The following is a 27,688-nucleotide window of genomic DNA, read 5'->3' as shown; positions in this document are numbered from 1 at the left end:
ATCAGACAGCACCCAAGAGAAGCAGAAATCAGCTAGGGGCTTATAGATACCAGGGAAGACATAATTAGGCTTTCTCCTAATTCACCACATGGTCCCTGAGCCACCCACCATCTTGAGTTTTCTTTTTTGGTTTTTCGAAACAGAGTTTCTCTGTAGCGTTGGAGCCTGTCCTGGAACTAGCTCTTGTAGACCAGGCTGGTCTCGAACTCACAGAGATCTGCCTCCTTCTCAATCCCGAGTGCTGGGACTAAAGGTGTGTGCCACCACCACCCAGCTTGGGACTTTTTTCTTTCTCTATTCCTGAATACTTTTTCTTTCCTTCTTACTCCACGTCTGGCTGTGCAGCTGGGTGCCTGACCCCTGAAGTCCTCAACCTTCCTCTCTTGTTCCCAGATTCTTTTCTCTCCCAGATTTTTCCTCATGTTTATGTTCTCTGGCTGCTAGCCCCACCTATTTATCTCTCTTGCCTCGCTATTGGCCATTCAGCTCTTTAGTAGACCATTGGGTATATTAGACAGGCACAGTAGCACCGCTTCACAGAGTTAAGCAAATACAACATAAACAAAAGTAACATATCTTAAAATAATATTCCCCAACATACCAGGCTGGCCTCAAACTCACAGAGATCCATCTGTCTCTGCCTCCTGAGTGCTGGGATTAAAGGCGTGCACCACCACTTCCCGGATCCAACTTTGACTCTTAAAATCTTTGCATGAACTGGAGCCCTGGCTCACAGTTGTTTAGAAGTGACTAAACACTAATCAACAGAGGATGAACCAGGAAGAATAGCAAAGTGTCAGAGTTGTGTACGAAGAATTCTAAGAGCAACTGGAGAGGCTGCCGCAAAAGTAGGAGAGAAAGCTCAATCAAAATTGAGGAAATCAGGCTGGAGAGATGGCGCAGCGACTAAGAAGACTTGCTGTTCGTCCACCAAATTTAATCCCCAACACAAATCTGTGGCTCATAACTACCTGAATTCCAGATCCAGGGGATCTGATACTTTTTTCTGGCCTCTGTGGGCACCTGCACACGTAAACACTCACACGCGTGTGCACGCCACACACACACGCACACACACACTTTAATGTTTCAAAAACAGCCCTGACAAAACATCAAAGGAGAAAGTGGCCGAGAGGTTTAGGACAATTGACAGCTAAGAAACCACTGGAAACTTCAGACTTAGCTTGCTTGATGGCCTGGTGGGGGCAGAAGCAAGAACTCAGAGGTTTTTAGACACTAAACATGCATCTGTAATCATTTCTGGTTTTATGAGTGCTTGTCTTAGCTAAAACAGAGAAAGGAATTGACAGCCTGAGACTGAAGGCGTAGTGTGGTGGTAGAGCTTTTGCTGCGCATGGATCAGAATCACAGCTACCACAGTCTGCCATTCCCTCATGTTCTCTTCCCCTCTTCCTCACCCCCTCCACAATCCCCAATGTTTATTTATTTATTTAGTTAGTTATTTCAGAACAGGGTTTCTCTGTGTGGCTCTGCAGACCAGGCTGGCCTCGAACTCAGAGATCTAACCGCCTCTGCTGGGATTACATGTGCCACCACCACCCAGCTCTTTGTTGGTCCCTTCTTTCTCCTCAAAGGTTTAACTATATAATAAAATATCTATTAAGCACCTTTATGCCATGGTTCAACATTTGCTTGCAAAGCACGTACCATTATTTGATCGCAGAATACCAACCAGCCTGTAGTTCTACCTGACTGAGGTGGCGCAGGATCGCTGCAGCTTGACATGGCAACAAAGCGGGCACGCACGCCTCCTGCTGGATGTTCAAAAAACTGCAGTCTAGCGGGAGCCCGGCCTTTCTTCGTCTGCTACCAACTAGAGCTTCTTTCTGGAGGAAGCGGCCGGGCGAGCGCACGCACAGCTTTCTGGGAAATGTAGTTAGATGTTTGAAGTTAGAACTACAAATCCCGGCACGCACTGCACTGGAGTCACCTAGTTGATAGGGGTGTTCTGGAGACCCTGAATCTTGTTGTGAGTCTTTTAGCAGTGCCTTACAGACTCGAGTCAGTATTTACAAGAGGCTTTGGGGAAACATTGTAACCTCCTTGACGCTGGTGCACAGGCCAACTTTTGCGACCGCAGCTTCCTCAATGTGGCGAATCTGCCGCTGCGTCACGATGGCTGGACACCTAGGCAAGCGTGTGGAATCTGCTGGGAGAAGTAGGACGCGAAAGGTTCTAGAGCTCCTACCGTCATGGCGGCGGCTGCCCCAAAGGCCGGGGCTTCAGCTCCCGAAGCGGCAGCTTCCGCTGAAGCTCCGCTGCAGTACAGCCTTCTTCTGCAGTACCTGGTGGGTGACAAGCGTCAGCCCCGGCTCCTGGAGCCTGGCAGCCTGGGCGGGATCCCGAGTCCCTCCAAGAGCGAGGAGCAGAAGATGATCGAGAGGGCGATGGAAAGTTGCGCTTTCAAGGCTGTGCTAGCCTGCGTGGGAGGTGAGGCGAGGCTCGTGGGACCCCTGGGAGGCTGAGGACTTGGAGGGCCTTGGGGTTCTTTGCTAAGACCCCGCGCCTGGGAGGCGAATCACTTGTGGGTCTCGACCTTGATTGCCCCCCGACTGCCTCAATGAACCCGAAGATGCCTCTCTTAATCCTGGGGTTAACATTCACTGTTGGGAATCGGAACGGAGAATCAGAACTACAGCCAGGGCCTGCAGATTGTTAAGTATCTGCTTTTGTTCATTCATTTGTCCATTCAAACAGTTGTGACTTAAGCAACTGTCGTGTGCTGGGCAGTGGAATATGGGTGACAGTGACAGGAGCCCTGGTAGAGAATTTCTGGACCCCGGGCAGAAGAGTGCTGCAGACACATAGGGCATTGCAAATGCAAAGGTCCTCAAGCCAGAAGTTTGAGGTTAATCCCAGCACTCGGGAGGCGGAGGCAGATGGATTTCTGTGAGTTCGAGGCTAGCCTGGTCTACAAAGAGTGTTCCAGGACAGCCAGTTCTACGTTATACCCTGTCTCAAAAACCAAACCAAACCAAAAACCAACAACAAATGAAAAACTTAAGGCCAGTGTAATTAGACAGTCGGCGTGGGGTGGAATGGGACATTAGAAAAACAAACAGGGGGCTGGAGAGATGGCTCAGTGGTTAAGAGCATTGCCTGCTCTTCCAAAGGTCCTGAGTTCAATTCCCAGCAACCACATGGTGGCTCACAACCATCTGTAAAGACGTCCGGCGCCCTCATCTGGCCTTCAGGCATACAGACAGAATATTGTATACATAATAAATAAATAAATAAATAAATAAATAAATAAATATTTTTTTTAAAAAAAAAGAAAAACAAACAAAAACCCACTAATTAACCTGGAGGATTTGAGAACGTCCAGCACTCTTCCAGTGTGCAGGGAAAAGGGTTAACTAATTGTAGACGAGTTTACATTTCTCGGGAATGAAAAGCATTTAAGAAATCCGAATAGCAGGAGTTCAAGTCTTAAAACGTGGAGATAAAGAGGCAATCCGATCTCAGAGTTCCAGGCCAACCTAGAATATATAGTGAATTCCAGGACAGCCAGGAATTACATGATGCAGACACAATCTCAAAAATAAAAACAAAACAAAAAACAGACCAAACAAACAAAAAGCAAATCTTAAGTGTAGTAGACAGAAGAGAGAGGTTTGGAGCTGGAGGGATTGGAAAGTAAGACATTTTGGAAGGGGAGGAGAGTCTAATTTCACTGAACTTACATTGATCTTGTAAGACATCCATGCAGAAATGGCGAGGCAGAAAGTGCAGATGGTAAAGGGCTTGCTGTGCATGCATGAAGATCTCAGTTCAATACCCAGCCTCCCTGTAAAAGCCAGGTATGGCGGGGGAGGTGGCTCAGGCCTCTAATCCCAGCACTAGATGAATTTGAGGTCAGCCTGGTCTACATAGCTATATAGACTATGTCTCAAATTAATAGATAGATAGATAGATAGATAGATAGATAGATAGATAGATAGATAGATAGATAGATGATAGTCATGTAGCTTTGGAGACAGTTACTTCTCTGAACTTTAGTTTAGAGAGGACAGCTGGGTGGTAGTGACACACACTTTTAATCCAGGCACCTGGGAGACAGAGGCAGGTGGATCTCTTGAGTTTGAGCTAGCCTCTTCTACAGAGTTCCAGGTAAGTCAGGACTACATAGTGAGACCCTGTCTCAAACAAACAAAAAAGCTAGACGGGGCTGGAGGGATGGTTCAGTGGATTGAGAGCACTGACTGTTCTTCCAGAGCACCCACATGGCGGCTCACAGCTGTCTGTGGCTCCAGTTCCAGGGGATATGATACCTTCATACCAATGCACATAAAATAAAGTTAAATAAATTATAAAAAAAAAAAGGCTAGACAAAGAGAACAATAACACCTACTTCCCAACTTGCTGTGACAGAGTTTTCCAGAGTGTGTGGTGACACCATTGGTGACGGTTACGAATGTTGGCATGGGTAAGGGAATGGTATGCAAAGTCGGTAGCTGAGTTTGAGGGTGGCTGCTCTACAGAGAAACAGGGTTAAAGCTGAAAGACTGGAAAATGAAGAAGAAAACCTAGAAGAATTCGGGGGGGGCTGCAAGTGTGACTATGGAGGAAGCAGGGCTGAGACGGAGTAGTAAGAGACTAAAAAGGCCGTCTTCAAGTATCCCAAAATGATAGTCCGGAGTGTGCAGAACTCTTGTCTCTGCTTGTTCCTAGGATTTGTCCTGGGAGGTGCATTTGGAATCTTTACAGCCGGCATTGATACTAATGTAGGCTTTGACCCTAAGGACCCTTACCGGACACCAACCGCAAAGGAAGTTCTGAAAGACATGGGACAAAGAGGAATGTCATACGCCAAGAATTTTGCCATCGTGGGCGCCATGTTCTCGTGTACTGAGTGTCTGGTAGAATCTGTAAGTGCCTCTTCCTTCCTAAGAAATCCCTCTGCTGCCGTCACACACCTTTTCTGTCTTCAAGTTACAATCTCTCTGTAGCAGTGGCTGCCCTAGAATGGCTCCGTAGACGAAGCTGCCTCAGACTCACAGAGAGCCGCCTGACTCTGCTTCCCTAGTGCTGGAATTAAAGGTGCGCGCCACCATTCGCAGCCCGTCACACAGGAGCAGTGTTCCTCGTGTTCTTCCTGGATTGCAGATTAGCAGTGTCAAGCCTTAGATGTGCTCTGTGTTTGTCACTTCCCAGAGGAGCTGAAGCAGAGGAGCAGGAGATCTGGGCCAGCCTGGGCTACATAGGAACACTTTGCCTCAAAACAAGCATTTTAAAATGTCAAAGTTTGGTCTAGATTAGTCTCTAATTGAACTCTTTACATATTTATAATATGGGGTTTGCTTCTTTTTTTTTAATCTTCTATAGGCAAAAAGTGATCTTTTCCCCTATTTATTTGGTGCTGGGGATTGAATTTGGGGTTTTATGCACAATAGGCAAGTGCTCTACCACTGAGCCACATCCCCACCCAGGTCATTGTAGTTCATGTTTTATACTGGAGAGGGCCAGTGAGATGGCTCAAAGGGCTAAAGCACTTGCCACCGAGTTCAATCCCTGGGATCCACACTGTGGAAGAAGGTCTCTTACCTTCACATGTGCTTACACACACAAAAAGTAAATAAAGAAGTAAGATTTAAAAAATTATACTGGAGAACATAAGTTTCGATTATCCTCCAAATGCTAGACTTGACTTCAACCCTCTGGTGCCACCTGCAGGAAACATGTATAAGCACATGTAACTCTTAGGAGCTGCCCTTTTGAAAACTAAGGGTTTCCTTTGGGTAGGAGTAAACTAGGCAGCAGGAAGCCCTTCCTCAGCCGTCTGGCCTGGCTTGTTTCCCTGGCTCTAAACAGCATCTCTCCACCCACAGTACCGGGGAAAGTCAGACTGGAAGAACAGCGTCATCAGCGGCTGCATCACCGGCGGAGCCATTGGTTTCAGAGGTTGGTAAACAGCTCTCGAGTGGTTTTCTTTTGTGGTCCAGGACAACGTGCTGATGTTGACATTTCTCAGCATGAGTGTTCTAAGGATGTTTGATATTCTTCCCTCTGACAAATAAATCCTGGCTGCTTCCATGTTCACTTGGTTCTAGGAACTTTAATATATATCCATCTACATTAGGCTGTCTAATCCTTGGCACTTCAGAGATTTTGGACCAGATCAAATCTTCCTTTTTAAAAACTATTTATTTTTATTTGTATGGGTGTTTTGCCTGCATGAATTTGTCTGTGTACCACATGTGCGCCTGGTGTCAGAAGAGGGCATCAGGTTCCCTGGGCTGGAACTACATGTGGCTGGTGGGAACTAGACCTGGGTCCTCTACAGGAGGAACAAATGCTCTTTTAACTGCTGAGCATCTCTCCAGCCCCCAGATAAATCTTTGCTGGTGTGTGGAATGAGATCATGGCATTGTGGCCAGATGCTTATAGCTTTTGAGGATGGGATGACTGAAAGTGCCCCCTGCTGTTCTCAAAAGCATGGGGAAATTACCCATGATTAACCATAGAGCTAGATCTTCCATATTGAGTGTGTGAGATGATGATGCTCTCATGGGAAGTAGTATGTTGGCATGCAGGATGGTGCAGAAGCCTAGCTAAGTCACAGCCCCGAGCACTCCATTTGTCCGCACCTGCAGGCTGTGCTGAGAATTCGTTTCCTGCCATTTCAAGTGTCTGAACATTTTTCTTAATTGAATACTGTCGTCAGGGTTTTGCTTGTTTTACAGTCCTGGGAACCCCCAGGTCCTTGTAAACACTAAGCATAAATTCTAGTACTGAGCTACAGCCCCAGCCCCAGTGGTCAGTGTTAATTTTGTATATGAATTTTAACAGCTGTGTCTTTCTGCAGTTGGGGACTCTTAGATTCCTGCTGATTGGAATCTAAGTACACACTGGGCATGATGATACATGCATATAAGCCCATCACTCAGGAGGAGTCAAGAGACCTTGTCTCAAAAGACCAAGGTGGGGGGGGGGGCTGGTTGAAGAAGAGGCTCGGCCCAGTGGTTAAGAGCATGTACTATTCTTACAGAGTTCAGTTCCTCAGCCTCACAGCTCTCTGCAGGTGTGGCTTCAGAGGATCCGACACCCGTGTACACATGGCATTTACACACTCACACACAAATTTCAAATACAAGGGGCAGAGGGAACGACAGAGGAAAGCTAAGTGCAGCCATCCTCGAATGTTAGACTATCAGCTGGAAAGAAGCCAGCCCTGACTTCCTCCCTGTTCCAGTGTGGAGCATTGGCCTCAAGGACCTGAACTTTTCCTAGAAGCAGCACGTATTGTTGGGCCACTCTCCATCACTCAGTTTGACTTACCCGAAGCAGAAGCCTTGTATCCTCTGAGAGCCAGTGGTGTGCTGTCAGTAAAGCTGCACTGGCTCCTCACTGCCATGCATGGTTGGCAAAGCAGCTTTTGGTCTTCCTGTAGTGTAGCATTTTCAGGGCTGCTTTGATCACCTTCCCAGGAATTTATCCCATAAACACATCAGGGTATAAGGCCTTATGCTTTCATTTGATTTCAAGGGCCACTTCCCTCAACCAGTTTTCTTGACTGTGAGGGGCTAGTTCTATACAACTGGAAACAGTAATTGTCTGGAATGAGAACCAAGCAAATGTATAGTTAAACGAAGCACAGTGATTTGGATGGAATATGCTGCTTCATTGAAATCTTAATGAGACACTGAGTTTGAATGATTGAACATGCTTAAATTGGTTTCTTTGCATCTGTGGTGCAAAATTTTTGGAAGTCCAGTATAGCACCTGTTACTATGGTAACACTGCTCATGTTTGCTTTGCAGCTGGTGTGAAGGCCGGGGCCATAGGTTGCGGAGGTTTTGCTGCTTTCTCTGCTGCAATCGATTACTACCTACGGTGAAAGAAATGGCCTGAAAGGAAGGAGGATGCGGCCACTTTCAGGGCTCTTCTATGGAGCGGTTTCTACACGCTTGGCATTGCTTCAGGGGCGAAGCCAGTTTCCTCTACAGTTGGCTGTGTGAGAGAACCACCTCACTGTTCTCTGCTTCCAGCCACTGGAGCAGCCATACTTTTCTACTTCTGAATTCCAACCAGGTTTTTCAGTGTAGAAGGTATGCCTCCTTGCAGTGAAAAGATCAGGAGGCAGCGTGTTGACTGTTAAGAATTGAGCTCGACCCAGGCTCAGTCCTGACCTCACTCAGCTCGTTGTGAACAAGGAGGCGGCAGTATGTTTGCCCATAGCTAGGAAGCTCTTCTTCCTTGAGACTGTGTAAGCATTCGTCTTGAGTACCAGGGCAGGGCAAAGTAAACTTACGCCATCCAGGCAAGTATAGCATTTCAGTTAGTGTCTTTGCTGTCCTTGTTAAAAATAAGTATATGGGGGCTGGTGAAATGGCTCAGTGGTTAAGAGCACTAGCTGCTCTTCCAGAGGTCCCAGGTTTGGTTCACATTCTGGCTCACAACAGTCTGTAACTCTAATCCCAGGGGTCCAAGGCCCTCTGAGGGCACCAGGCACCACTACTCATACATGTAGGCAAAATTCCCATTTCTTGGTTTTCTGTTTTAAAGAGCATATGTACTGTTACAAAGAGTTTATTTTTTTAGCTTTTGTATCTCCCACAGATGTGGAGAGATTGGAAAACAGGGCTTGTGGAAACTGCACCTTTGTCACCAGCCACTGTCAGCTAGGCCTCTCCCCAGAAGCAGTCTAGCCATGTTCTCAGGTGCACTGCAAGATGCTGGTAACTCTTCTGCCTCTGTAGAGAACCCCATTGGGCTGGTGGTCATGCCTGCAGCTTGCTGAACCAGTGGCTTCAGACCCCGGCCCAGGTTAAAGATGCGTGAGTGTTTGCTGTGGTTATACTGCCAGCTCAGTCATTCAGTAACTACCGGCCCAAGTCAAATGTTGAAGGCCTGCGCACACCGTCCTTGTTCTGTGCCACTGGACTACATTACTGCAGTGTGTTCCTGAGGATGGAATCAGTGGACTCAGTTCCGCCCTCCCGTCAGCTGTGTATAAGGCCCAGGAAAGACCTGGAATGACTGCCTTCAGCCAGCACTCAGTCTTTTCCCTGCTGTATCCTAAGAACCCTTCCATGTTTTCTTTGCTTGCGTCCTCATCTCTACTCACCCTTAAGCGGAATTCAGAGAGTCCTGTATGTGAGTGATGACATCAAATCCAGAGCATTGCCTTTGTGCTAGTCCCTTGGAATGGGTGTGAGCTAGTGCACAGGGCTCATGTTCTTCTCTGCTGAATCCTTTTCATTCCTCATCTGCTGAGGAAAAAACCCAAGGCTTGGGTAGTCCATGCCTTTAATCCCAGTACTTGGGAGACAGGCAGGCGAAAATCTCTTTGATTTTGAGGCCAGCCTGGGTCTACAGAGAGAATTCCAGGACAGCCAGAGCTACTGTCTCAAAAACCGAAAAATTTTAACCCAAGGCTTCCAACATGCTAGGCGAGTACTCTATTAGTGACTCTCTCCCTGCCTGTAGGCCCCAGTGAATTCTTTATGATGCCTGCCTTGTTTTTGTAAGCATGAGGCTTCATCACTGAGACCGGCTGAAGCACAGGAGTGTTTCCTACACCGTCCGTAAATTCTTCATCTAGGAACACCTTGAAACAAAAATGGTTTCTAGTTGGCACCTGACAAAGTGTTCAGGTACCTGAGGTCTTTGACCAGCTGGTTTTCCACATGAGCCTCAATACAAGAAATGTCGCCATCACAACTGTCTTGGCAAAGAGGAGCCTCAGGGCTGACAGTAGACATCAGCTGAACAAACCAGGCCTTGTCCACGTGGACTATTCAATCAAGGGGAGATGAATAGCTTCCTGTTTTAGATGGCTGGGGGGTCAGTATGAGCTCATAAACTAAACAGCAATTTGCAGACACATCTGTTCCTCATCTCCAGAATAAACAGTGTCCAATCCAATGGCTTTGGCTGGTGGAAGTCCCACACAAGCCCTACTGGCTGTCCTGAAGGAGAGAGTGGGCTCTTGGTGGGGAACGCAGGTCCCTGATAAGCAAATTCAACCAAAGGCTGCCATAACATGCCAATTTTGAGGGGAAAATACAGCTAAGTGGGAAGCCAATGGCCCATTTCTGCCATTTTTCCCAGGCACACTGATGACCAAGTCCATAGAGAGTGTCCCATGAAGGGAATTACAGCAGCAAGGACTTGGGAATGTGTAGAGAGCGAGAAGAGACTTTCCCCACAACTGCCACAAACCCCAAAAGTCAGAGGTTCAAGAATAGACAGATAAACAGGTTCCTGGAAGCATGTGGGTGCAGCTGGAAGGGTTTAAATATTTAGATTGGTGATCTTCCCTAGACGACTAAGAACACAAACATCCACACCACAGGGCTGAGTTTTGTGCAAATGTTGGGGCTTTGCAGTTATTTTTTTTATTAACATTTCCCTCTCACATGGTTTACATCAATTTATAATAATCTACATTAAGTTTAAACGGAACAGAGACAAAAAAAATATATCCATACCAACTTATTAGGGGTCCCATCCTACCTTATCAGCAAAAGCTGGCAGCCCTCATTCACTGCCCAAGCAAGCACAGGCATGCCTGGGGTTCCTGGACCCTGTCTCCTGGTGCCCTGCTGGTAGTGATGGGGCTGCATGGCCCCCGTCTCAGAAGAAACACCAGATATTTCCTTGGTGCACCTCAGTTCAGGTCTGGCACCTCACTTGCCCCACTTGGGGTGGAATTTATAAATAATAGCAACCTTTAATATTTCGCAGCTCCTCCTCCAGCCTTCCTGCTGTTACATTGTCTAAGCAACCTGGGGGCTGCAGTAGCTAATGCCCAGAAGCCAACATTCCTTGTTTCAAAGAGACAGGAGGCACTGTTTTGATGGGCTTTGATAATTTGTTACTGTCAATTCTTTGGAAGCAAGAATGCCACACACCAGCACCTGAGTGCCAAGACCATGGCTAGATGATGTGACCTCTACACTCAGAGGCATTCTCTTTCACCTGTTTGAGACAGCAAGGCTCCTTGTTAAACTGCTAATAAGCAGTTGGGAAGTTGGCATTCCTTTCTCCTGTATGCACAAACTGTACCGTTCTGTCAAAGGCAACAGGTATGAACAAGACCTGAAAGCCCTGCCTTTCACCTAGCAAACAACAGCTTGGGGGCCAGCAAACCCATCTTTAGACTTAGCCCTGAGCACACACAATGAGAGCTGGTCTCCCCAATCCTGAGGGCCAAGAATCAACTCTGCCACACAGAAGATCCAGGAAGCTGCGCCTAGCTCAAGCCCCTGTGCCAGGAGCACCTTTCCCTGCTAACTGCCACGGACTGGAAATGGTGCTTTGGGAATAAGTCTCTTTCTAGTACCAAGCAATAGGTTGCCAAGCTGGGAATGACACCTGCTGACCCCATGCTCTGGAGCCCCAGCAGAACACACAAGGGAGGCAGCCTGCCCCCCAACTTCTAGAATACTTGGGATTACCCACAGGGTTCTATTTAGAAGCTGGGCCAGTGCCAGGGCAGGGCTGTTCCAGCTGCGTTGTGCCTTCTATTATTCCTAGGCTCTGGAGCACACATGACAAGGTGGCTGCCCCGTGGCAGTGCTTGGCTGTTGAGGGTGTAAAATCTAAGGCAAAAGTACCACGAGGTATATGAGGTTCCAGGACAAAGCCTGCTGTCATCTGGACACCTGACTCAGCCACAGATGTTGCCCTTCAGGAGGTCATGCTCCATCCACTAGGATAGCCTCTGCAGGTTTTTACGGTGAAGACTGGCTTCCCTTGACTTGCTGTCCACTCCATCCGTCTTGGTTCACAGCCTGGGTGCCCACCACATCCTCAGGTGCATTCCTGACCTCTCTCGATAGCAGGACACGTGTGAGTCATTACACTCAAAACAACACCAGGGAAAAGGAAACAGAAAATCCAGCAGTAGAAGAAACAATTGAAGATGCCTCATGGTAGGCAGGAGATAGAACAGACAAACCCCAGAAAGGGCAATTCTCAAATAGAACATTCCAGAAATCAGCTCTCCAGCTCTGTGCTAAGCTGAGAATTAGTGTGTGTCTGTCTCCTTGTTCAACATTTGCACAGACAGCAAAGGAAGCAGGTGTGCTTCCATAGGTGGAGAGCAATGAGGCCAAGGGCGGCACACAGCACATCAGACAGGCCACCACTGCCCAGGGCCTCTGCAGAACTTTGCAGTGATGGAGCAAATCCCCATGCTGCACATGCATGCAGCAGGCTGGGAAGATGGAGAGGGCAGAGACACTGCAGGGAGGCTGCAATCTGGGAGCAGGGCCAGGAGAGGAGAAGCTGGCAGCAGTTACACAGTGCAAAATAGAAGTCCCCAAACTGGACTCAGGCAGAAAGAAAGTGTTGGGAGAAATGAAAGAACAAAGCAGGCTGTCTGTGCCCACACCAGCTTGGCCACTACCTTTTCTGCATCACAAATATACATAAAACAATCTTGGACAGCACGGAGCATCAGACACACGCAAAGGTACAGAGGGTAGGAGCTGGGGTGTGGTGAGGAGGCTGGGGGCTGGTCAGCTGGCTTTGTACAAGGTGGTACAAAAGCTGCACGGGTTCCAGTTCTCGGAAGGTGGCTTCCCTTGGACTCTGGAGTGCTAGGCTGGGGAGTTTCTGTTGCAGTCTTTCAAGTCTATGTTGGGCCCTGGCTGGAGGGCTGGCTCTGGCCACCCCCACAGCTGCCCACCTCAGGCTACACATCTGTAGAGAAGTACAGTGTGTTCCGCTTCAGTTCTGCGAAGGAGATGGGGGGATGCTGCAGGTAGTAAAGTAGGACCTGGACCTGTGGGGAAACAAGGAGACTGAGGTTGGGGTCCTCATGTTCCAGACACCTTTCACCTGCTATGCTCAGAAGAAATGACTCCCGAGCTGCAACCAAGTCTGTTGTTGCCCAGGTCACATCCATCCCAGGCCCATTCTGGCTTCTTCCCCTTTTTAGGAAGCCCAGGTTCCTTCACTCATTTATAGCACTAGAGGGTGCTGCAGGGCCAAGGGTCAGGGAGCCACTTCCATGCCTAAGTCAAAAGGGGGCCTGACATCAGCTTTGGTTGGACAGCCTATCCTGGTGTTAAAGGTAGCCCAGAAAAGTCTGACCCTCAAAGCAATGCCAGATCTTTTATACATGAGGTCAACCCTCAGTCCCGAAATCTTCTGTACCCGAGACTGAGGCCCCCGCAGGAAAGCAGCTAGCACCTGGACAGGCATTCCTCAACTCTGACATAGCAGAGCGGGAGCTCTGCAGCCCTGTGCTCGGGCACCCTATATCCCACCAGTTCAGTTGCCTAGGGGGGAAGTGGGGCCTCTGAACTGCCTGGAGGCCTGCACAGTGCTGGTAGTACCTGGGCCATGACATCATGGGACCAGATGTCTGCAGCTGATGTGAGATGTGCTTTGCTCTCCACTTCTGAGGGTCTCAGTAACGTGGGGCCAAACACAGTGGCCAGGTTATGAAGTGACATCTTGTTGATGGGTTCCTTCTCAGCAACCCTGGGAAAAGGAAGGAGAACAGAGAAGTAAATCCCTCTTCAGCAGCCCCAGGAGACCTGGGGTGCCAGGAAGCTCAAGGCACCTGAAGAAGCTCCCTCAGGCATCAAGGGAGTAGTCACCTAGCTTCCCTTCCGACAGGAGAGAAGGACATTAGACTAGGGACTGAAGTCCCAGATGCACCCCAGTATATAACATACCCCTAGCTCCTAGGCTATATGCCAAACTGATGGGAAACTGCCAAGTCAGGACTAACAACTATCAATGGCACCGCCCCTGGCTTAGATAAAATCATTGCAGTAAGATGGAGAATACACTGGGTGTGGTGGTGCATGTCTTTAATCTCAGCACTCGGGAGGCAGGTCAGTCTGTGAGTTGGAGGCCAGTCTGGTCTATTGAGTGAATTCCAGGACAGCCAGGGCTGTTGTTACACAGCAAAACCCTGCCTTGAAAAACCAAAACTAAACCAAACCAAAACAACAACAAAAAGATGGCAAATACTACTGTTCTAAGAACTCTTCCTGTAATACTGTATACTGCCAGCCATTTTGAGGCAAGTAACATTATCCTCTCCACTGTAGAGGTGAGGAGACCAAGTACAGAGAAGTTAAGTGATTTATTCAGAGTCACACAGCTAATACTGCTAGAGCTGGCTTCTGAACTCTGAGCAGTCTCCCCAGGAGTACAGTAGTACAGTTATGGGGAGTCAACAGTGGGCAGGGCAGGGCAGGGCATGGCAGGGAGGACGTGCTGCCCAGAGGCAGTGGCTAGCCTGGCCTGCAGTTATGCAGGCTGTGTTGTAGCAGGAGCAGCTGTAACCAGAGGCAAGTCTGAGGCCTGAATTCCCCATTGCCTCTGAAGGGTATGCGCACAGGCTTACTCTAGCTCTTTCTAGAGTTTCCCTGCTTCTCTTACCAACAGACCAGGTACTCCACTGACATGTCCCGAGTGACAGTGGGAGCTGCCATCTGTGGCTACTGCCCAGGCAGGCTCAGTATCATCAAACACAAATCCTGGGCCTCCCCTGACTCCATACTAGGAGATGTTTCTGAGGCTCTGACACACACCCACCCTGGCCAGGGCCTCTCATCCTACTCTCAATGCAACTCCCAGCCTCTAGGGAAGAGTCACAAATGTGCCTGCTGACTGCTTTGGAAACGGGCAAACGCTTCAATGCCAGCAGGGAGCTATGCAGCTGGTTAGCACACACACACACACACACACACGAACCCAGATGTGGGCCCAGTTCCCAGGGTGGAAAACCTAATGAATTTTCCCTTCCTATTCCCCCTTAGTGTGTCCTCCCACAATGTTCACCAAACTATTTGGGAACTAGTTGGGACTCTGCTCCTCGCCAAACCAGAGGGAGGGACATTGTCTCATGATAGGAAAAACAAGGCAGCAGCCTCAGCTGTGTCTGAGTCCCCACTGGTCTTCCAGAGGCTGGCCTGACTGAACTATGGCCAGCACCTGGGTAAGGGGATGAGCTCAGAGGAGCAGGTCTAATGTAGCAGGTGAATTTAGGAACACCAAGTCGATGTCTGTGTTAGTCCTGGGCTGAAAAGTGAGTGATGAGTATACCCACCCTATTACTGCCCTTTCTGTTTCACTTAAAAAATGCTACACTGGGCTGGTGAAATGGCTCAGTGGTTAAAGGTCCTTGCTGCCAGTTCTGATGGGCTGAGTTCAGCAAGGAGAGAACCAACTTGTCCTCTGACAAGTTGTCCTCTGACGTCCACATGCAAGCCATGGCACATACACATATGTACGTACACACACACACACACACACACACACACACACTATGTAAATGCAAACAAACAGAAAACTACACCGACTACATGGCTGCATCTGAAGCCCACAGATTGAAACCAACCTGAGGTCTGTGCTTCACCTACCACTCTAAGAGGGTCCCCTTATGTTTTCCAAGCTATTCTTGATTGTTCAAGCAATCCCCCTGCTTCAGTATCCTGACAACAGGCATGTGTCACTGTGCCATGGCCAATTACTTTAGGCTACAATTAGGAGGTTGAAAACAATCACTCGGGCTTCTGTGGGTGGCCTAGCACAGGTCAGTACCCAGGAGGTGGAGTTGAGAAGATGGGTCTGGCAGGACAGGTGACAGCTTTGGCTGAGCCCCACCTCTCCTCCTTACCTTTTCAAGTGTTCCAGCAGGAAAAGGAAGGTGATGAGGTTGGGGTCGGGCAGGGAGCGAAGTAGGTGCATCATGCAGTTCTCCTTGGCAGCAGGGTCTGACAGGGCTGCAGGAGGAGAAAGGGCTAGGGCAGGGCTTGGCTGGAGGGGCTGTCAGCAGCAGGTTCCCCTGGGATGTCCCACCATGGGTAACATGGCTAGAAAGCAGGCTGGGGGGGGGGCGGCCTCCTCCTTCCCTCGTGAACTAGCCATTATCCCGATGCCGCACAAGCCATACTTGGTGCTCGTTCAACCAAGGAGCTGCACATTCTTACTGGGGTGGGGATATTTCCTGTCAAACACTTCTGATGCTGGCACCTAGACTCAACAGCCTCCCCTAGCTTTCACATTCCCCATGGGGTCTGAAGCCTTGTCTCCTCAGGAGAAGATGGGAGCATTGTGCCAGGCCTGGAAGTGGCCCATGTAGGTGGGCACAGAGGTCCACTGGCTAGTACCTGAGCAATCAGAAGAGCCATTCTGTGGGGATCAGGGTAGCTGTCCTCACTATATTACAGTTTAAACCCACTTCTTCTCTGGTCCTGGTAGCTTCAGGGCCTTCTTCCCTAAATGCCTGTGTCTCTAGGAAACAGATCACTACATAAAGAGAAGCCACAAAGGGGACACACAGGCAGATAGCAAGAGCCCACCACACTCTCGGGTCCTTCAGCCACAGTGACAGAAAGTGCACTGGACACATCACTGGCAGTAGTTCCCGGGGCATCTCTCCCTGCCTGTCACTTCAGCAGCCTAGACTCAGCCCAGTTAACCCTCCCAGGATGCCGGAAACCTCACCGATGCCCTCCATGAAGGCTGGGTAAAGTCGGTCTGTGAGGAGTGGCTCAGGCAGTTCCCGAAAGTAGAGCTTGAGGGTACCAGCGATGGCGTTGATGTCCATGTCACTCAGCATCAGTAGGATGTCCTTGTTATCTGTACGGGAGGGGGCAAAGTCTGAGGCTACACTGACCTGAGACAGCTTCTCCTCAGTGGCAGCCCTCAGTACATCTGTCCCTCAAACCTCTACCCACTGCACTTCAGCCTTTGGCTTCCCTTAGAAAGGCAGGCCATACATGGTGCCCACCAGCTCTGGTATGTCACCTCACTTGTTATCTGTAGGAAAGGACAGCAGGGGACAGGCTTTCCCAGAAGAGGGGAGGGACATAACTTGTCTAGCTGGACTCATTGCTGCTGGCCTAGTTCAGGCACCCTGAGCACTAGATATGCTACCATTGCCTCAGCCTGACCCAGTAGGATGGAGAAGAGGAAACCGAGGGCCAGACCGCACCACGGAAGGGCTGTGCTGAGAAGACCTGCCCCAGGGTAATAGGACCCAGAGCCGGCAGGGAGGAGCCTGAGCCAGCAGTATATACTCTGGAGTCAAAAAGGTCTCAGTTTCAGTTGAGGTTCAAAACCTTACGAGATGGGTAACCCGGAGTAAGGGACCTGACCTCTCTGAATGCTGTCCTTATTTGTAGCAGTGGGTAAGAAACTGAGTGGAGGGAGACTAAGTGAAAGACGTAGAACATGTAACTTGTCAGAGGACTCGGAAACAGCTTCCTTCATGCTACAGCAAACTATAGGCCAAGACTTCCCTGCTCTCCACCCATGCCCACTGGGCCTCCCTACTCACTGGCATCAAAGACGGCCTTCAGTGCCTGGATGTCCGTGGCCACCCCTGATATCCTGTAGATGCCAACCTCCTCGATGCCCCTCTTCTCCACCTCTTCCACACATTGTCTTACGATGTAGGGCACCTTGGAGCGCTCCCGCCTGTAGGACATGGGTGCACATGAGATGGATGGATGGAGCTTCTCACACTGGCTGTGCCCTCTAGTTCCCACAGCAGCACTAGCCCCTTGGGGTCAGGAGTCAAGGCAAAGAAGGCCTGGAGAAGAGGTTTTCCCATTCCCTAGAGCCTGCTTGCTGAGGTACGGCAATGAGAATGGGGAAGAAGTCTCAAAGACTGGTGAAAGACGACCCCACTGGGTTCAGACACTTGTGGGCAGGAGCAGTTCAGTGGCAGAGCACTGCAGTAGCAAGCGTGAGACCCTGGGTCCGCACCCTAGCAATGCAATAAAAAAATCCTCCAGGGGAAAGGAAAAACAGCAAACAAAAATGTTCACGGGGAGGCTAAGCAGCTAATTCATATGACCAGGGTAGGTCAAGAGCTGGGAACAAAGCGCCCAGAGGGGCAGAGTGACCTAACGGGCGTGGCCCTTTCCCAGCCGGCCACCCTCTGACTCCAGCTTACTGCTGCCAAGCCCACATGTGGGCCCACGGTCACTGTCACTTGTTTAGTGCAGGAAACACTCTGGCCTCCCTTGGAACTGTCCACTGTTTCTATGTTGGACTCCTTAATTCTAAAACATCCTGGGAGCCATTTCTGGCCTTCACACTGCTTGCCTGTGGTGACTGACTAGGCTGCTGGCACGGGCAGGGGCTGGAAGGTGGGATGTGGCTGGCACCCAGGTACCCAAGCTATTCAGTCTCCAAGGCAGCACCTACTTGGTCACCACGCTGATCTTCACTCCGAAGACACCAGTCTGCTTTTTGGATGGGGTCCTCTTCAGGCTCATGTCACGGCTGGTAAATTTCATGGAGAATTCCACTTTGATCTGGTCAGGGGGTGGAGTAGGTACAAATCCCCCAGGGCATGAGTGTCACCAAACATAGGGTCTCTTTCCCCAGGACTGTAAAGAGGGCTACCCTTAAGCTGGCAGGGCTCCATGCACACCTGCAATTGGGATAGGGAAGGGTGTGGCCAAAGAGAGGACACTGGACTGAGGGAGGTACAAGCTGCCTAGCACCCAGGGGAAGGTGGCAGGAGGGTGCCCACCATGGCTCAGATGTCCTTACCCCATTCATTTCAATCACATCTGTATGCCAGTTCTTGGTTTCCACAGTCTGTGGATCCAGCTGCGGGGGAAGAAAGGAAGGAGGACAGGTCAGAGCCCAGCTTCCCCATTGGTCAGCAGTTGCTTCACAAGACAGGTAAAGGGTGGAAAAGGCAGAAGGCTAGATGCTGATCTTGAAATCAACCTGTTGAAGTAGCCTGAGCCCGCAGTTCCCTCCCCCCAGTCTTCCCTAGGGAAGGACCCCTGATTCACCATGCTGGCTCCTGACTACCACTACAGTCAGATGGGCCTTGTCACTTCATGTCACAGACACAACAACTGCACACTAAGAGCACAACACATACGGCACACTTAGATGAGCATGGGAATGAGGGGATACCAGGGCTTCCCGATTTCCTGGCACCTGCCAGAAGAATGGAACACTAAAACCACACTGTGCCCATGCGTTATATATCCCAGCCACCCCTAACCCCTGCATGTTTTAAACTCAACGTTACTATGGCAAGTTTAAGTAGCTGTAAAGAATATCATTTCCAGGATAATGTAAATATTGACATCTTAAAAATGATGACATCATTCTTTAAGTGTATGCAGTGGAATCTAATTACCATAGTGATTCAACACCCACCATCATCCACTTAAACACAAGAATGAGCTCATCTTTTGAGGTGACAAGGCCCCTCTCCTTCAAGGAATCAGAGCTGATGCAACTCCCCCTGCCCACCTTTTTCCTGGGCAAGTCTCTTCAGGGGTACATGTGCCTAAACAGGACACTGTACCCACAGAAAAAAGAAATGACGTATGCAGGTCAGCCCAGGTCCTCCAGCGTCGGTGACCTCTGATGAGGTCTGGGATATACCTGGCTGGCTCTGGGCCTGCATCTAGGCTGCAGAGGCTCGAGCCCTGTGCCCAGCAGTGTGTGCACAGAGGAGGAATGGGACTGAGACTAGAATGCAGCATGTGGAGATCTGCCTTGGGCAGAGCCCCTGCCCACAGTGGGACAGCTGCCAGCCTGATTGCTGCCTGGGCCCTCTCATTCAGAAGGCCTGACGCCAATGATTCCAGAGAGTCCCAACAGAAAGAAGCCCCAACTTTGGCCTTACTTTCCTGAACTTCCATTCTTGCTTAACTTATGCCCCCAAATCCCCGACCTGCAGCACGGCCTGCTTTATCCCAGTTCCTTTACTACATCTGGACTGCTGGGTGGTAGAATCAGGACCTCTGTCTGACCTGATTCTATCTCCCAGAAGTGGCCACACAGGGTAGAGGGATCTCAATTGTCCTTCCCCAGCTGACTGAGACAGATGCATCCCTTTCTTTGGAGATTTCTGAGACAGGGTCTTGCTCTGTGACCCTGGCTGCTCTGGAATTCTCAATCCTCCTGCCTCAGCCTCTTGAGTGCTGAGACTTCAGATGTGTACATTCTCGTCTACTTAACGACCAATTCTTTTGAAAGTAAGTCTAAGCACTGGTGGAAGTCTCAGGCTGTTTGATGGTCCTGACACCATATATCCCTTTCCTGTCTTAGTACCCTAAGGCCTGGCACAGCCTCTTGACAGAGCCAATGGCTCCCAACCCCTAGAGTGGCATCTGGACTTTCCCTGAGTTTAGAAATAACAGGGATTAGTGGTCATGGCTGACCTGGGGCTCCCATTCTACCTCATGAATTTGGGTGGATCACCAAGACTCCACGAGCCTTAACTTCCTCATAGTGGTAGCCATGCCTACCTCACAGGGCTGCCTGACAGAGTGTGAGCATTCTGTGTTATGTCTGACACTTTGACAAATCTTTTGTACACACATCTCAGTTAATCGTCATAACCCACTAGTGTGGTTTAAGCCTTCATAGTTGTTCCCAATCTGAAGACAAAGACATAGAGACTCAAACACTACAAGAAACCTACCCAGTATCCAAGACCTAGGGAATGTGCTCTGGGTGCAGGCAAGTCTCCCTGACTTACTCTCTTTGCTCAATCTGTAGGATATCATGCACCATGCCTAACCTGATCCCTGCACTTTGGAGTGGTGGCTGGTGGCAGCATGATTCTCTCAGAAGCAACAACGGGCCTCTTGGAGTAGAGTCTGGTGTCTAGCTGCTTCTAGAACAAACTTCCCGTTTCCTCTCTTCCCCACATGAGTCTGCTTTCCTGGAAGCCTTTTTCATTTTTTTGTTTTTTCCGACACAGGGTTTCTCTGTGTGACCCTGGCTGTCCTGGAACTTGCTCTGTAGACCAGGCTGGCTTTGAATTCACAGAGATCCACCTGTCTCTGCCTCCCTAGTGCTGGGATTAAAGGTGCCACCCCCAGCACCTGGGAGCTGAAACAGGTAAAGTACCTGCTGATGCTAAGGTCTAGCACTAGCTTGTTGTGGGTTCACGTGCTCCAACCTTTCAGGACAGCTGTGGTTAAGGCGCCGGTCTTGTTTTCTTTGAGTTCCCACTACTACCATGTCCTTGGTTCCTGCCACAGGTGTGCCCCTAGTAGCCCCTTAGAAAGACCTGCTCAGCTTCTCGGTACCCTGACAATGATGCTCAGTTTCCCAGGAGGCCTGCAGCCACAAGAAACCAAGTCTATTTCAGGATGTCATTTAAATACAGAGAAGGGAGGGTGGGGAGCCGAAAGGGACATGGCACATTTTCCAGAGAAATGATGCTGCCTGAGCTGCTGTGACTATTTATAACCCCTGGGAACTGTGGACTCTGCTATTTCCTGATTAGATTAGTGCTCAGGGTGCAGGAGCCAGCCCTAGGGATGTCAGTCAGAGGGGACAACCATTAGTCCCAGAAGACAGGTGCCATCCATGGGTCCCAGGCACAGGCGCTGAGTGGAAGATATCAGACCATCTGAAGGAGAAAGGCAGATGGGGCTTACGAGGGGCTAGGTGGGGGAGATCCACAGGTAACAAACCTGCAGTGAGGCTCCTCCAGGGTGGAGCAAGGCAAAGGAGAAACAGGTCCTCAAACTCCTTAGAGGACGTTGTTAAGCAGTGATCACACACACACACACAGCAGTCCAGCTGTCTGTGCATTTAGCATCAGTCCCCACTGGGGCCACACATCCTGCCCTGTCCCTGAGAGAAGTGGAGGCCTTTAGACTACTGTCCAAGAGTGCTCCAGCCCATGAGCCACAAAATGCAGGGGCTCTGCTAGAATCCCCGCTCACTGTCACTCTTTTTAGACCAAAGGGGCCTGTATTTAGCATAGGAAGCACCAACATGGTCTTAGAAGGGTGAGGCTCAGAGGCTCCAAGGACAGGGGACACGCAGTATGAGTTTGGGGAACATCCTCAGACGTGAAAGCCCTTTCTCCCAGGGCCCAGTTTTCACCAGTCTGGGCAGGTAACCACATCACTTCTTGGCTACTTCCCGGTGCTGGCTTAGAAGGCACAAAGCAGTTCTGTCCTTCTCTCACCACTGGCGTCTCTTTTGCTAGTCTCTACCAGTTGATAAAGCCATCTTCAGGCCCGAATCCTCCCGACGGCTGGACCACGTTCCACTATGCCACATGTCGTCTGCCACACAGCTAGCCCACCAGGGAGTGGTGAGTGTGGTTGCTTCACCTTCTCACATGCCCTCACGTGGGCTGCTTAGTCTTCGCTAAGAGGCCTGTCTAGGAGCAGCTGGGGACCAAGAGAAAGTCTGGCTTCTGTGGAGAACAGCAGAGGTATGGGCAGTCCTTAGGAAGCAGAGCCCTGGGACGCACCCAGGGGTTCAGTGGATGATGCACACCCTGATGACAATGTTCAGCAAGGCTCTAGGCCTCCACCTCCGAAAGTGGAACCCCCTTTCTATGAGCCCCCTCCTATCATTACCACAGCACTTGAGACCAGAGGCTGTGAGGAGTTCAGCCTCCTGCACAAGCCCCTGACTTCCTACGCCCAGGAACGTTGTTCCTGCTATTCCTACTTACTCTGCCTGTGGCCTCCTGAGACCGAGATCCACCCTTGCCTTTTTCTGGAAGGGAATAGACCCCCCTCCAAGTCTTAGAGATTTATAAAAATGACATGCTCTCTAACCAGGGCAGTAGATCCAGTGTGCTAAAGCCGCTCTGCTAAGAGGCGTGCGAGCGCCACACCACATCAAGAACCTCAGTAAAATCAGCTGCAGCGAGGTACTAACAAAAGGTAGTCTGGGTGTCCCTGGGGGACCAGGCCATGGAGGTACCATGTTTGCTGTGGGTATGGCTCTGATACCAAGGGCCACAGTGGCGGCCTCGGGATGACTGTTCCTTGCTTGCAGTACAGTCACAGGCTTAGGGCTGGATCCCTTGGGAAACTAAGCCAGCCTGTCATTGGGACATACCACAGGCGTGAGAGGCACAGCAGGGCAGGCAGTGGAGAGAGGAATCTGCCAAGAGACAGCCTCGCCTTCCTGCAGCAGGGCACTTAAGATTCTGTCAACGTGGCTGCTGAGCTCAGGGAAGGGCAGAGGAACATGCCTCTATCCTGCCTTCCAGCTCAGCAATTGGGTCAGAAAAGAGCAGGGTCAGGTTCAGGAAATTGTCGCTTCATCTTCCCAGTGGCCTGGCAGCCTCACTGTGAAGCCCAGCCAGTTCTGCCTTTCTAGCCCTCTCCCTCTGGAACAGGCACAGCGGGGCTGGCCAGGCTGCTCCGAAGGTGCTCTGTGGCCAGTCTGCCCATCTGCTCCAAGCCAGCCACAGGTGCTAAGCTGACTCCCATCCTAAGATGCCCGGATGAGGCCCCTTTGCTTCTACTTGCTTCCCCTCCCCCTCTCAAGGACTTTGAAGTTCCCAGGGCCCACATATGGAAGGGGTTTAGCAGCTCTGAAGGAGGCTTTTATTGAAGCCAGGTTAGCTTCTTAGTCCCATAGCAACCTGCCTTTTCCAGCGCTCCACTCAGTGCGCTCAGCCTATCCTGTGTAGACCACACTCTTAGCTTCTGGTTGGGCATGGCTGAACTTTGAGGAGAAGCAAACAAAACTCAAAACCAGACCACTTCTGGACCTTCACCTCTCCCCTAGCCCTGGGGCTCTGCCAGGGCCTCCCCTACTCAGGGCCACACTTCAAGTGAAAAGAAAGTATTTTACCCCGCCCTTGCCAGGGCCATGCTGCGGTCAGCAGGGCAGAAAGAGCAGGGACAGCAGCCCTGTCTGGAGGTGTTTAGGGCCAAAGCAGCAGAGGCGGCTCTCAGCTGCCTGAGGCAGAAGGCTTTCCAAAGTCCATGCCGGCTGCTGTTGAAATGCCAAGGCTCTGGAAGACCACCATGGCTCAAAGGCCTTGACTTGCAGTGGTTTCATAAGAATTATAAAGTCCTTTTCTAAAACTGACTTTATCTCTCCACCCTGACTAGGAACATTTTTTTCTAGGTATAGAGCCTACTTCTAGTGAAAATGGGGACACTGGCAATTCCACTGTGCAGCTCTGAACAGACTCCTCTCCAGGCCTCACATCTGCTCCAAGTCTCCTGTTCACATACATCATCAACAGCATCCCTGTGACCGCTGAGATACAGCATGTTGGGCCAAGTAGCACATCCTACCCACAAGGCAGCTAGATGGGCAAGAACCCTGCACCTCCACAAGTTCCCATCTAGGTTATCAACTGGCTGCATGGCCACCCTGATAACTGGACATCTGAGAAGCAGCCCCAGGGCCTGAGGAAGTTCTGGGCTTCCTCCTTGGAGGCCACATAAGGCTGGTGGTATAGGTGAGATCCTATATATAGAGCCCAGCTGCTTGGATTTAAGAGCCAGCTCCTCTGTTAAGCACCAAGTGACATCATCTAGGTCATTCTCTAAGCCTCCGTTCCCTCATATATAAAATGGCAAGGATAATACTAGCACTTACCTCAGAGAAGATCAAGAGCTAAGACTGATGCCGGTACCCCGGTCATGCTCAAAACACATCAACATCACTAAGTTGTGCTGAAAGGCTCTAGCGGCTTCCTTCTGGCTGCTGACAAGCCCCTATGCCTTCAACTGTGTTCCCTCCACTCTGCATAACCTTTGCCTGCTTGTGAACACACCTGCTCTAGGGCTTTACTCCTGTAGATTACTTAGTCTGCACTGCCCCTAGATCATTCATAGCTAAACCCATCAGAGTCCATCAGTTAAATTCTCCAGGCTAAACCTCCCAACCCTTCCATTCTATTCCATTACCCTATTTTTTTTTTTTTTTTTGGTTTTTTGAGACAGGGTTTCTCTGTGGTTTTGGAGCCTGTCCTGGAACTAGCTCTGTAGACCAGGCTGGTCTTGAACTCACAGAGATCCACCTGCTTCTGCCTCCCGAGTGTTTACAAACCATACAGCCTGAAATGACCCTCCTCACAGACTGACTTCTTTAGATCAGGCCTCCCTGCCTGGCCCTCTATATCCCTGGGCCCTGTACAAAGGAAGTACTCCATCAACATCTGTGCCCCAGGATGTAGGGTAGAGACAGCTTATAGCTTTCTACCAGGCTTCCTTCAAGACAGAAGCCAAACACTCCCATTTGCCTCTCTTTTCCTATGTTCAGTGAATGGCTGGCCATGGCCCATGTGCACCCATGTGACCTCTCCCAGCTAGACTCTGCTGTGTGTGAGGGTTTAAAGCTTAGGGATGAAGTTCTAGCCAAGACCATCATATGAGCTGGATTCACAGAGATCAACCCATTCAGCTCCTTCTCTGCACCGACACCAGAAGGAAGAGGTTTATCCAAGGTCTCGCAGCAAGTTAAGCTATTTTTCCAGGACTGAAAAAAAAATGAAGCCCCTTGGCTCCTACCAACCCAGTGCATGTTTCAAGCGAGGCCGGGCTAGGGGACATTTCCTCAGGCACCTTTCCCTTTCTGCAGAAGTCCAGGAATAGCTCCTATGGCTCCCGTGAGACCAAGGACAACACACCTGGTCTATGGCTCTTGGAAACCCAAGACTGATATGGGCTTTCTCCTGGGCATTGAGCGGGTTCCAGGAGCAGGGTGTGTGTGTGTTCCTCTAGGCCACCAGGGAGCTGACAGAGCGCCAGTGTTCTTTCCTGTACCCAGCATGCTGTGACAGAGGAAAGGAAGACAAACAGCTCAGCAGAAGGCTAAGTCCCTGTATATGAGTGCCCTTCGCCAACATGTGGCAACACCCCCAGACAGCATGTGCAGAGGTTTTAGAGATCCTTCTTAATTCTCTTCATAGCACTGTCCTTCTGGGCCTGGGACCTCACTATCTCTGGACTACTGCAGCCCTGGAAGCCAGCAACTCTGGCCTTTGAGGAACCACTCTGGTTGGCAGGCTCAGCAATCCCTCATCCAAGACCATCTAAAAGCAGGGCACCAAGCCCAGGAGGGACAACTGGTCACTCTGTGTATAGGATCAGACATGTTGGAGAGCACCAGGGAGGCCTGGCACTTACTTCATACAGTACCAAGAGCTAAGACATTCCAGGTGCCAAAAAATTTGACAAGTTCATCCTAAGCAAGGGCTTCCATCGCAGGGTGTATGAATCTTGTGCAATGCACACTGTGTACAGGTGGCTCTGTGTCTGCATGGGGCTACAGTGCAGCGGATATGCAGAGTCAGGGACTCTGGAGAAACAGCTCAGTGGAAAGGTGGGGGAACTGGGGTTGAAAGACTATGCATGTGGTTCCAGAGCTGCTCACTCCAGGAGGTGTAAGCACAGGGTCCCAGGGTCCCACCTGCTGGTCTGACCACAGTCCTGTGCCCACAGAGGGCTGCAGGGTCTCTAATCCTGGGGGAAGTGCTCTTGTTCTTTTGTCCTACAGGTACACGGCTGGGTCCGTGAATGGCAAAGGCACACTCACAAGTTTCTTCTCTTTGATAAGAAGTTAGGGAGGATGGCAGTAGGGTAGAGCATCAGCAGCCACAGCCAGGGCAGAAGCTTTTAACATCTCTCCTCCTTCTTAAAAAGGGTCTTATTATGAAGCACAAGCTACACTCAAACATGTGCTGGTCTTTCTCTCTCAGCTTTGCAGACTAGGACTACAGGCTTCGGCCACCACACGCAGTGTTAAGGTCTCTCTTCACCTTCAGAGCCATAATGAATGAATGAGCCCAATGTGTGTATCTTATATCCTGTACTCTTGAACCCTCAATGTAAGCGACAGCTAGGAATGGCTAAGTGAATGTCTTGGGATGTGCACATTGTATGCACACCTATGCTGGAAAGATCTGTCAAGCTAAATGACATGCTAGAGAGGACTAAGGAGCTGCCCTGTCCTAACAATGGAATCCTCTTCTATGGCCCTCTTAAGCGCTAAGGTCACCCAGACAAGTGACCTCAAGGCCCTGTACCTTGTCTTTTCTCAGGCATGGACCACTCTGACCCTTTATGTAAGCAGCGTGGATTAATGGCCATCACAGAACAGGTATACTTAGCAACACCAGCCCCACTCTTGCCTAGAGAAGCTCTTCTGGACTTCTCAGGCCCACGTGGCCACTCTTTGAAACAGAGACAAAGGCCCCAGAGGCTTTCCTTAAGTCTCCTCTGTTGTCCCTATCTTCAGTTCAACCTGAATCTCCACTTCTGGCCAGTATCTGGTCTGAATGAGAAGCATCTTTGTCGTGGGTGAGTGAAATATTAAGAGTCTTCATTTCCTCACCAGACAAATGTCTCTGGCCTGGCTTGCTTTGGGCCTCTTACTTAGCCTCTCTGATTCCCACAAGGGACCCTATTAAAACCTTTGGCTGTTCCAGGATTAGGAATGGAATTCCTCCTTCAGTCCCTTCGCCTCTTGGGTTCAACTTAAGAATCTAGACCCAGGCAGGATAGGAGGAAGGGCAAAACCTCTGAGCTTGCTCTACTTGAATATGATTGGAAAGAGGAAGTAAAAGGAAAGAAGGAAAGATGGAAGGAAAGAAAAGAAAAATGCAAACTGAAATGCAAGTTAAATACTGCACGTCCTGGCAGAACCCACAAAGCCAAATGCCACGTGTGTCCTCTGCTAAATGCTTGCACAACAAACCAACTGCCAAGCCAGGGCCTAGAATGAAGCTTCAGCCCCAGAACTCTCCTTGCGGACAGGACAAGAGGAACCTACTCCAGCACTGCTCCTAGGCGAGTCCCTGTACCTCTGCCTCCATCCCTCCAGCAAACAGAGGTTTCACACTCCATTGTAATATCAGGACCTTTCTATCCGAACAGACTTTTCGGCCCCAGTGTCGGGTCCCAGAGGAGTCACCCTTCTCTCCCCTCTGGCTTTTAATGGTTTTGGTTAGAGGGGAGCAGAAGCCCACAGGTATCTCAGC

General features: G+C 50.1%; 2 protein-coding genes across 5 annotated transcripts in view; one reads left to right on the top strand and one right to left on the bottom strand.

Moving 5' to 3' along the window:
- Positions 1-1,913: 1,913 nt before the first annotated feature.
- Timm22 (translocase of inner mitochondrial membrane 22) lies at positions 1,914-8,293 on the top strand. The gene is made up of 4 exons (XM_075991603.1): positions 1,914-2,451; positions 4,693-4,889; positions 5,850-5,922; positions 7,782-8,293. Exons 1-4 carry the CDS (start codon positions 2,214-2,216, stop codon positions 7,856-7,858), a joined length of 585 nt encoding a protein of 194 aa, XP_075847718.1. The 5' UTR covers positions 1,914-2,213; the 3' UTR covers positions 7,859-8,293.
- A 2,028-nt stretch (positions 8,294-10,321) lies between these two features.
- Abr (ABR activator of RhoGEF and GTPase) overlaps positions 10,322-27,688 on the bottom strand; it is a 195,546-nt gene continuing 178,179 nt past the window's right edge. For all 4 annotated transcript variants that reach the window (XM_075991598.1, XM_075991599.1, XM_075991600.1 and 1 more), the window contains 7 exons: positions 18,502-18,561; positions 18,151-18,260; positions 17,276-17,415; positions 16,441-16,575; positions 15,611-15,716; positions 13,311-13,458; positions 10,322-12,754 (listed from right to left, as the gene is read on the bottom strand). In XM_075991598.1, coding sequence (XP_075847713.1) covers positions 12,665-12,754; positions 13,311-13,458; positions 15,611-15,716; positions 16,441-16,575; positions 17,276-17,415; positions 18,151-18,260; positions 18,502-18,561 — 789 coding nt within the window. In that variant the 3' untranslated portion in view covers positions 10,322-12,664. The remainder of the gene's footprint in view (positions 12,755-13,310; positions 13,459-15,610; positions 15,717-16,440; positions 16,576-17,275; positions 17,416-18,150; positions 18,261-18,501; positions 18,562-27,688) is intronic.

This window comes from Microtus pennsylvanicus, chromosome 11, assembly GCF_037038515.1.
Source record: "Microtus pennsylvanicus isolate mMicPen1 chromosome 11, mMicPen1.hap1, whole genome shotgun sequence".
NCBI lineage: Eukaryota > Metazoa > Chordata > Mammalia > Rodentia > Cricetidae > Microtus > Microtus pennsylvanicus.
Note: the sequence above shows the minus strand (reverse complement) of the source record. Positions and strands in the feature narration are given on the sequence as shown.

Bases quoted from the DNA above. Each gene is read 5' to 3' on its own strand.
- Timm22 (XM_075991603.1), top strand. From the start codon at position 2,214: ATGGCGGCGGCTGCCCCAAAGGCCGGGGCTTCAGCTCCCGAAGCGGCA. The intron at 4,890-5,849 runs GTAAGTGCCTCT...CTCCACCCACAG, and splicing joins CTGAGTGTCTGGTAGAATCT to TACCGGGGAAAGTCAGACTG. The intron at 5,923-7,781 runs GTTGGTAAACAG...TTTGCTTTGCAG, and splicing joins CGGAGCCATTGGTTTCAGAG to CTGGTGTGAAGGCCGGGGCC.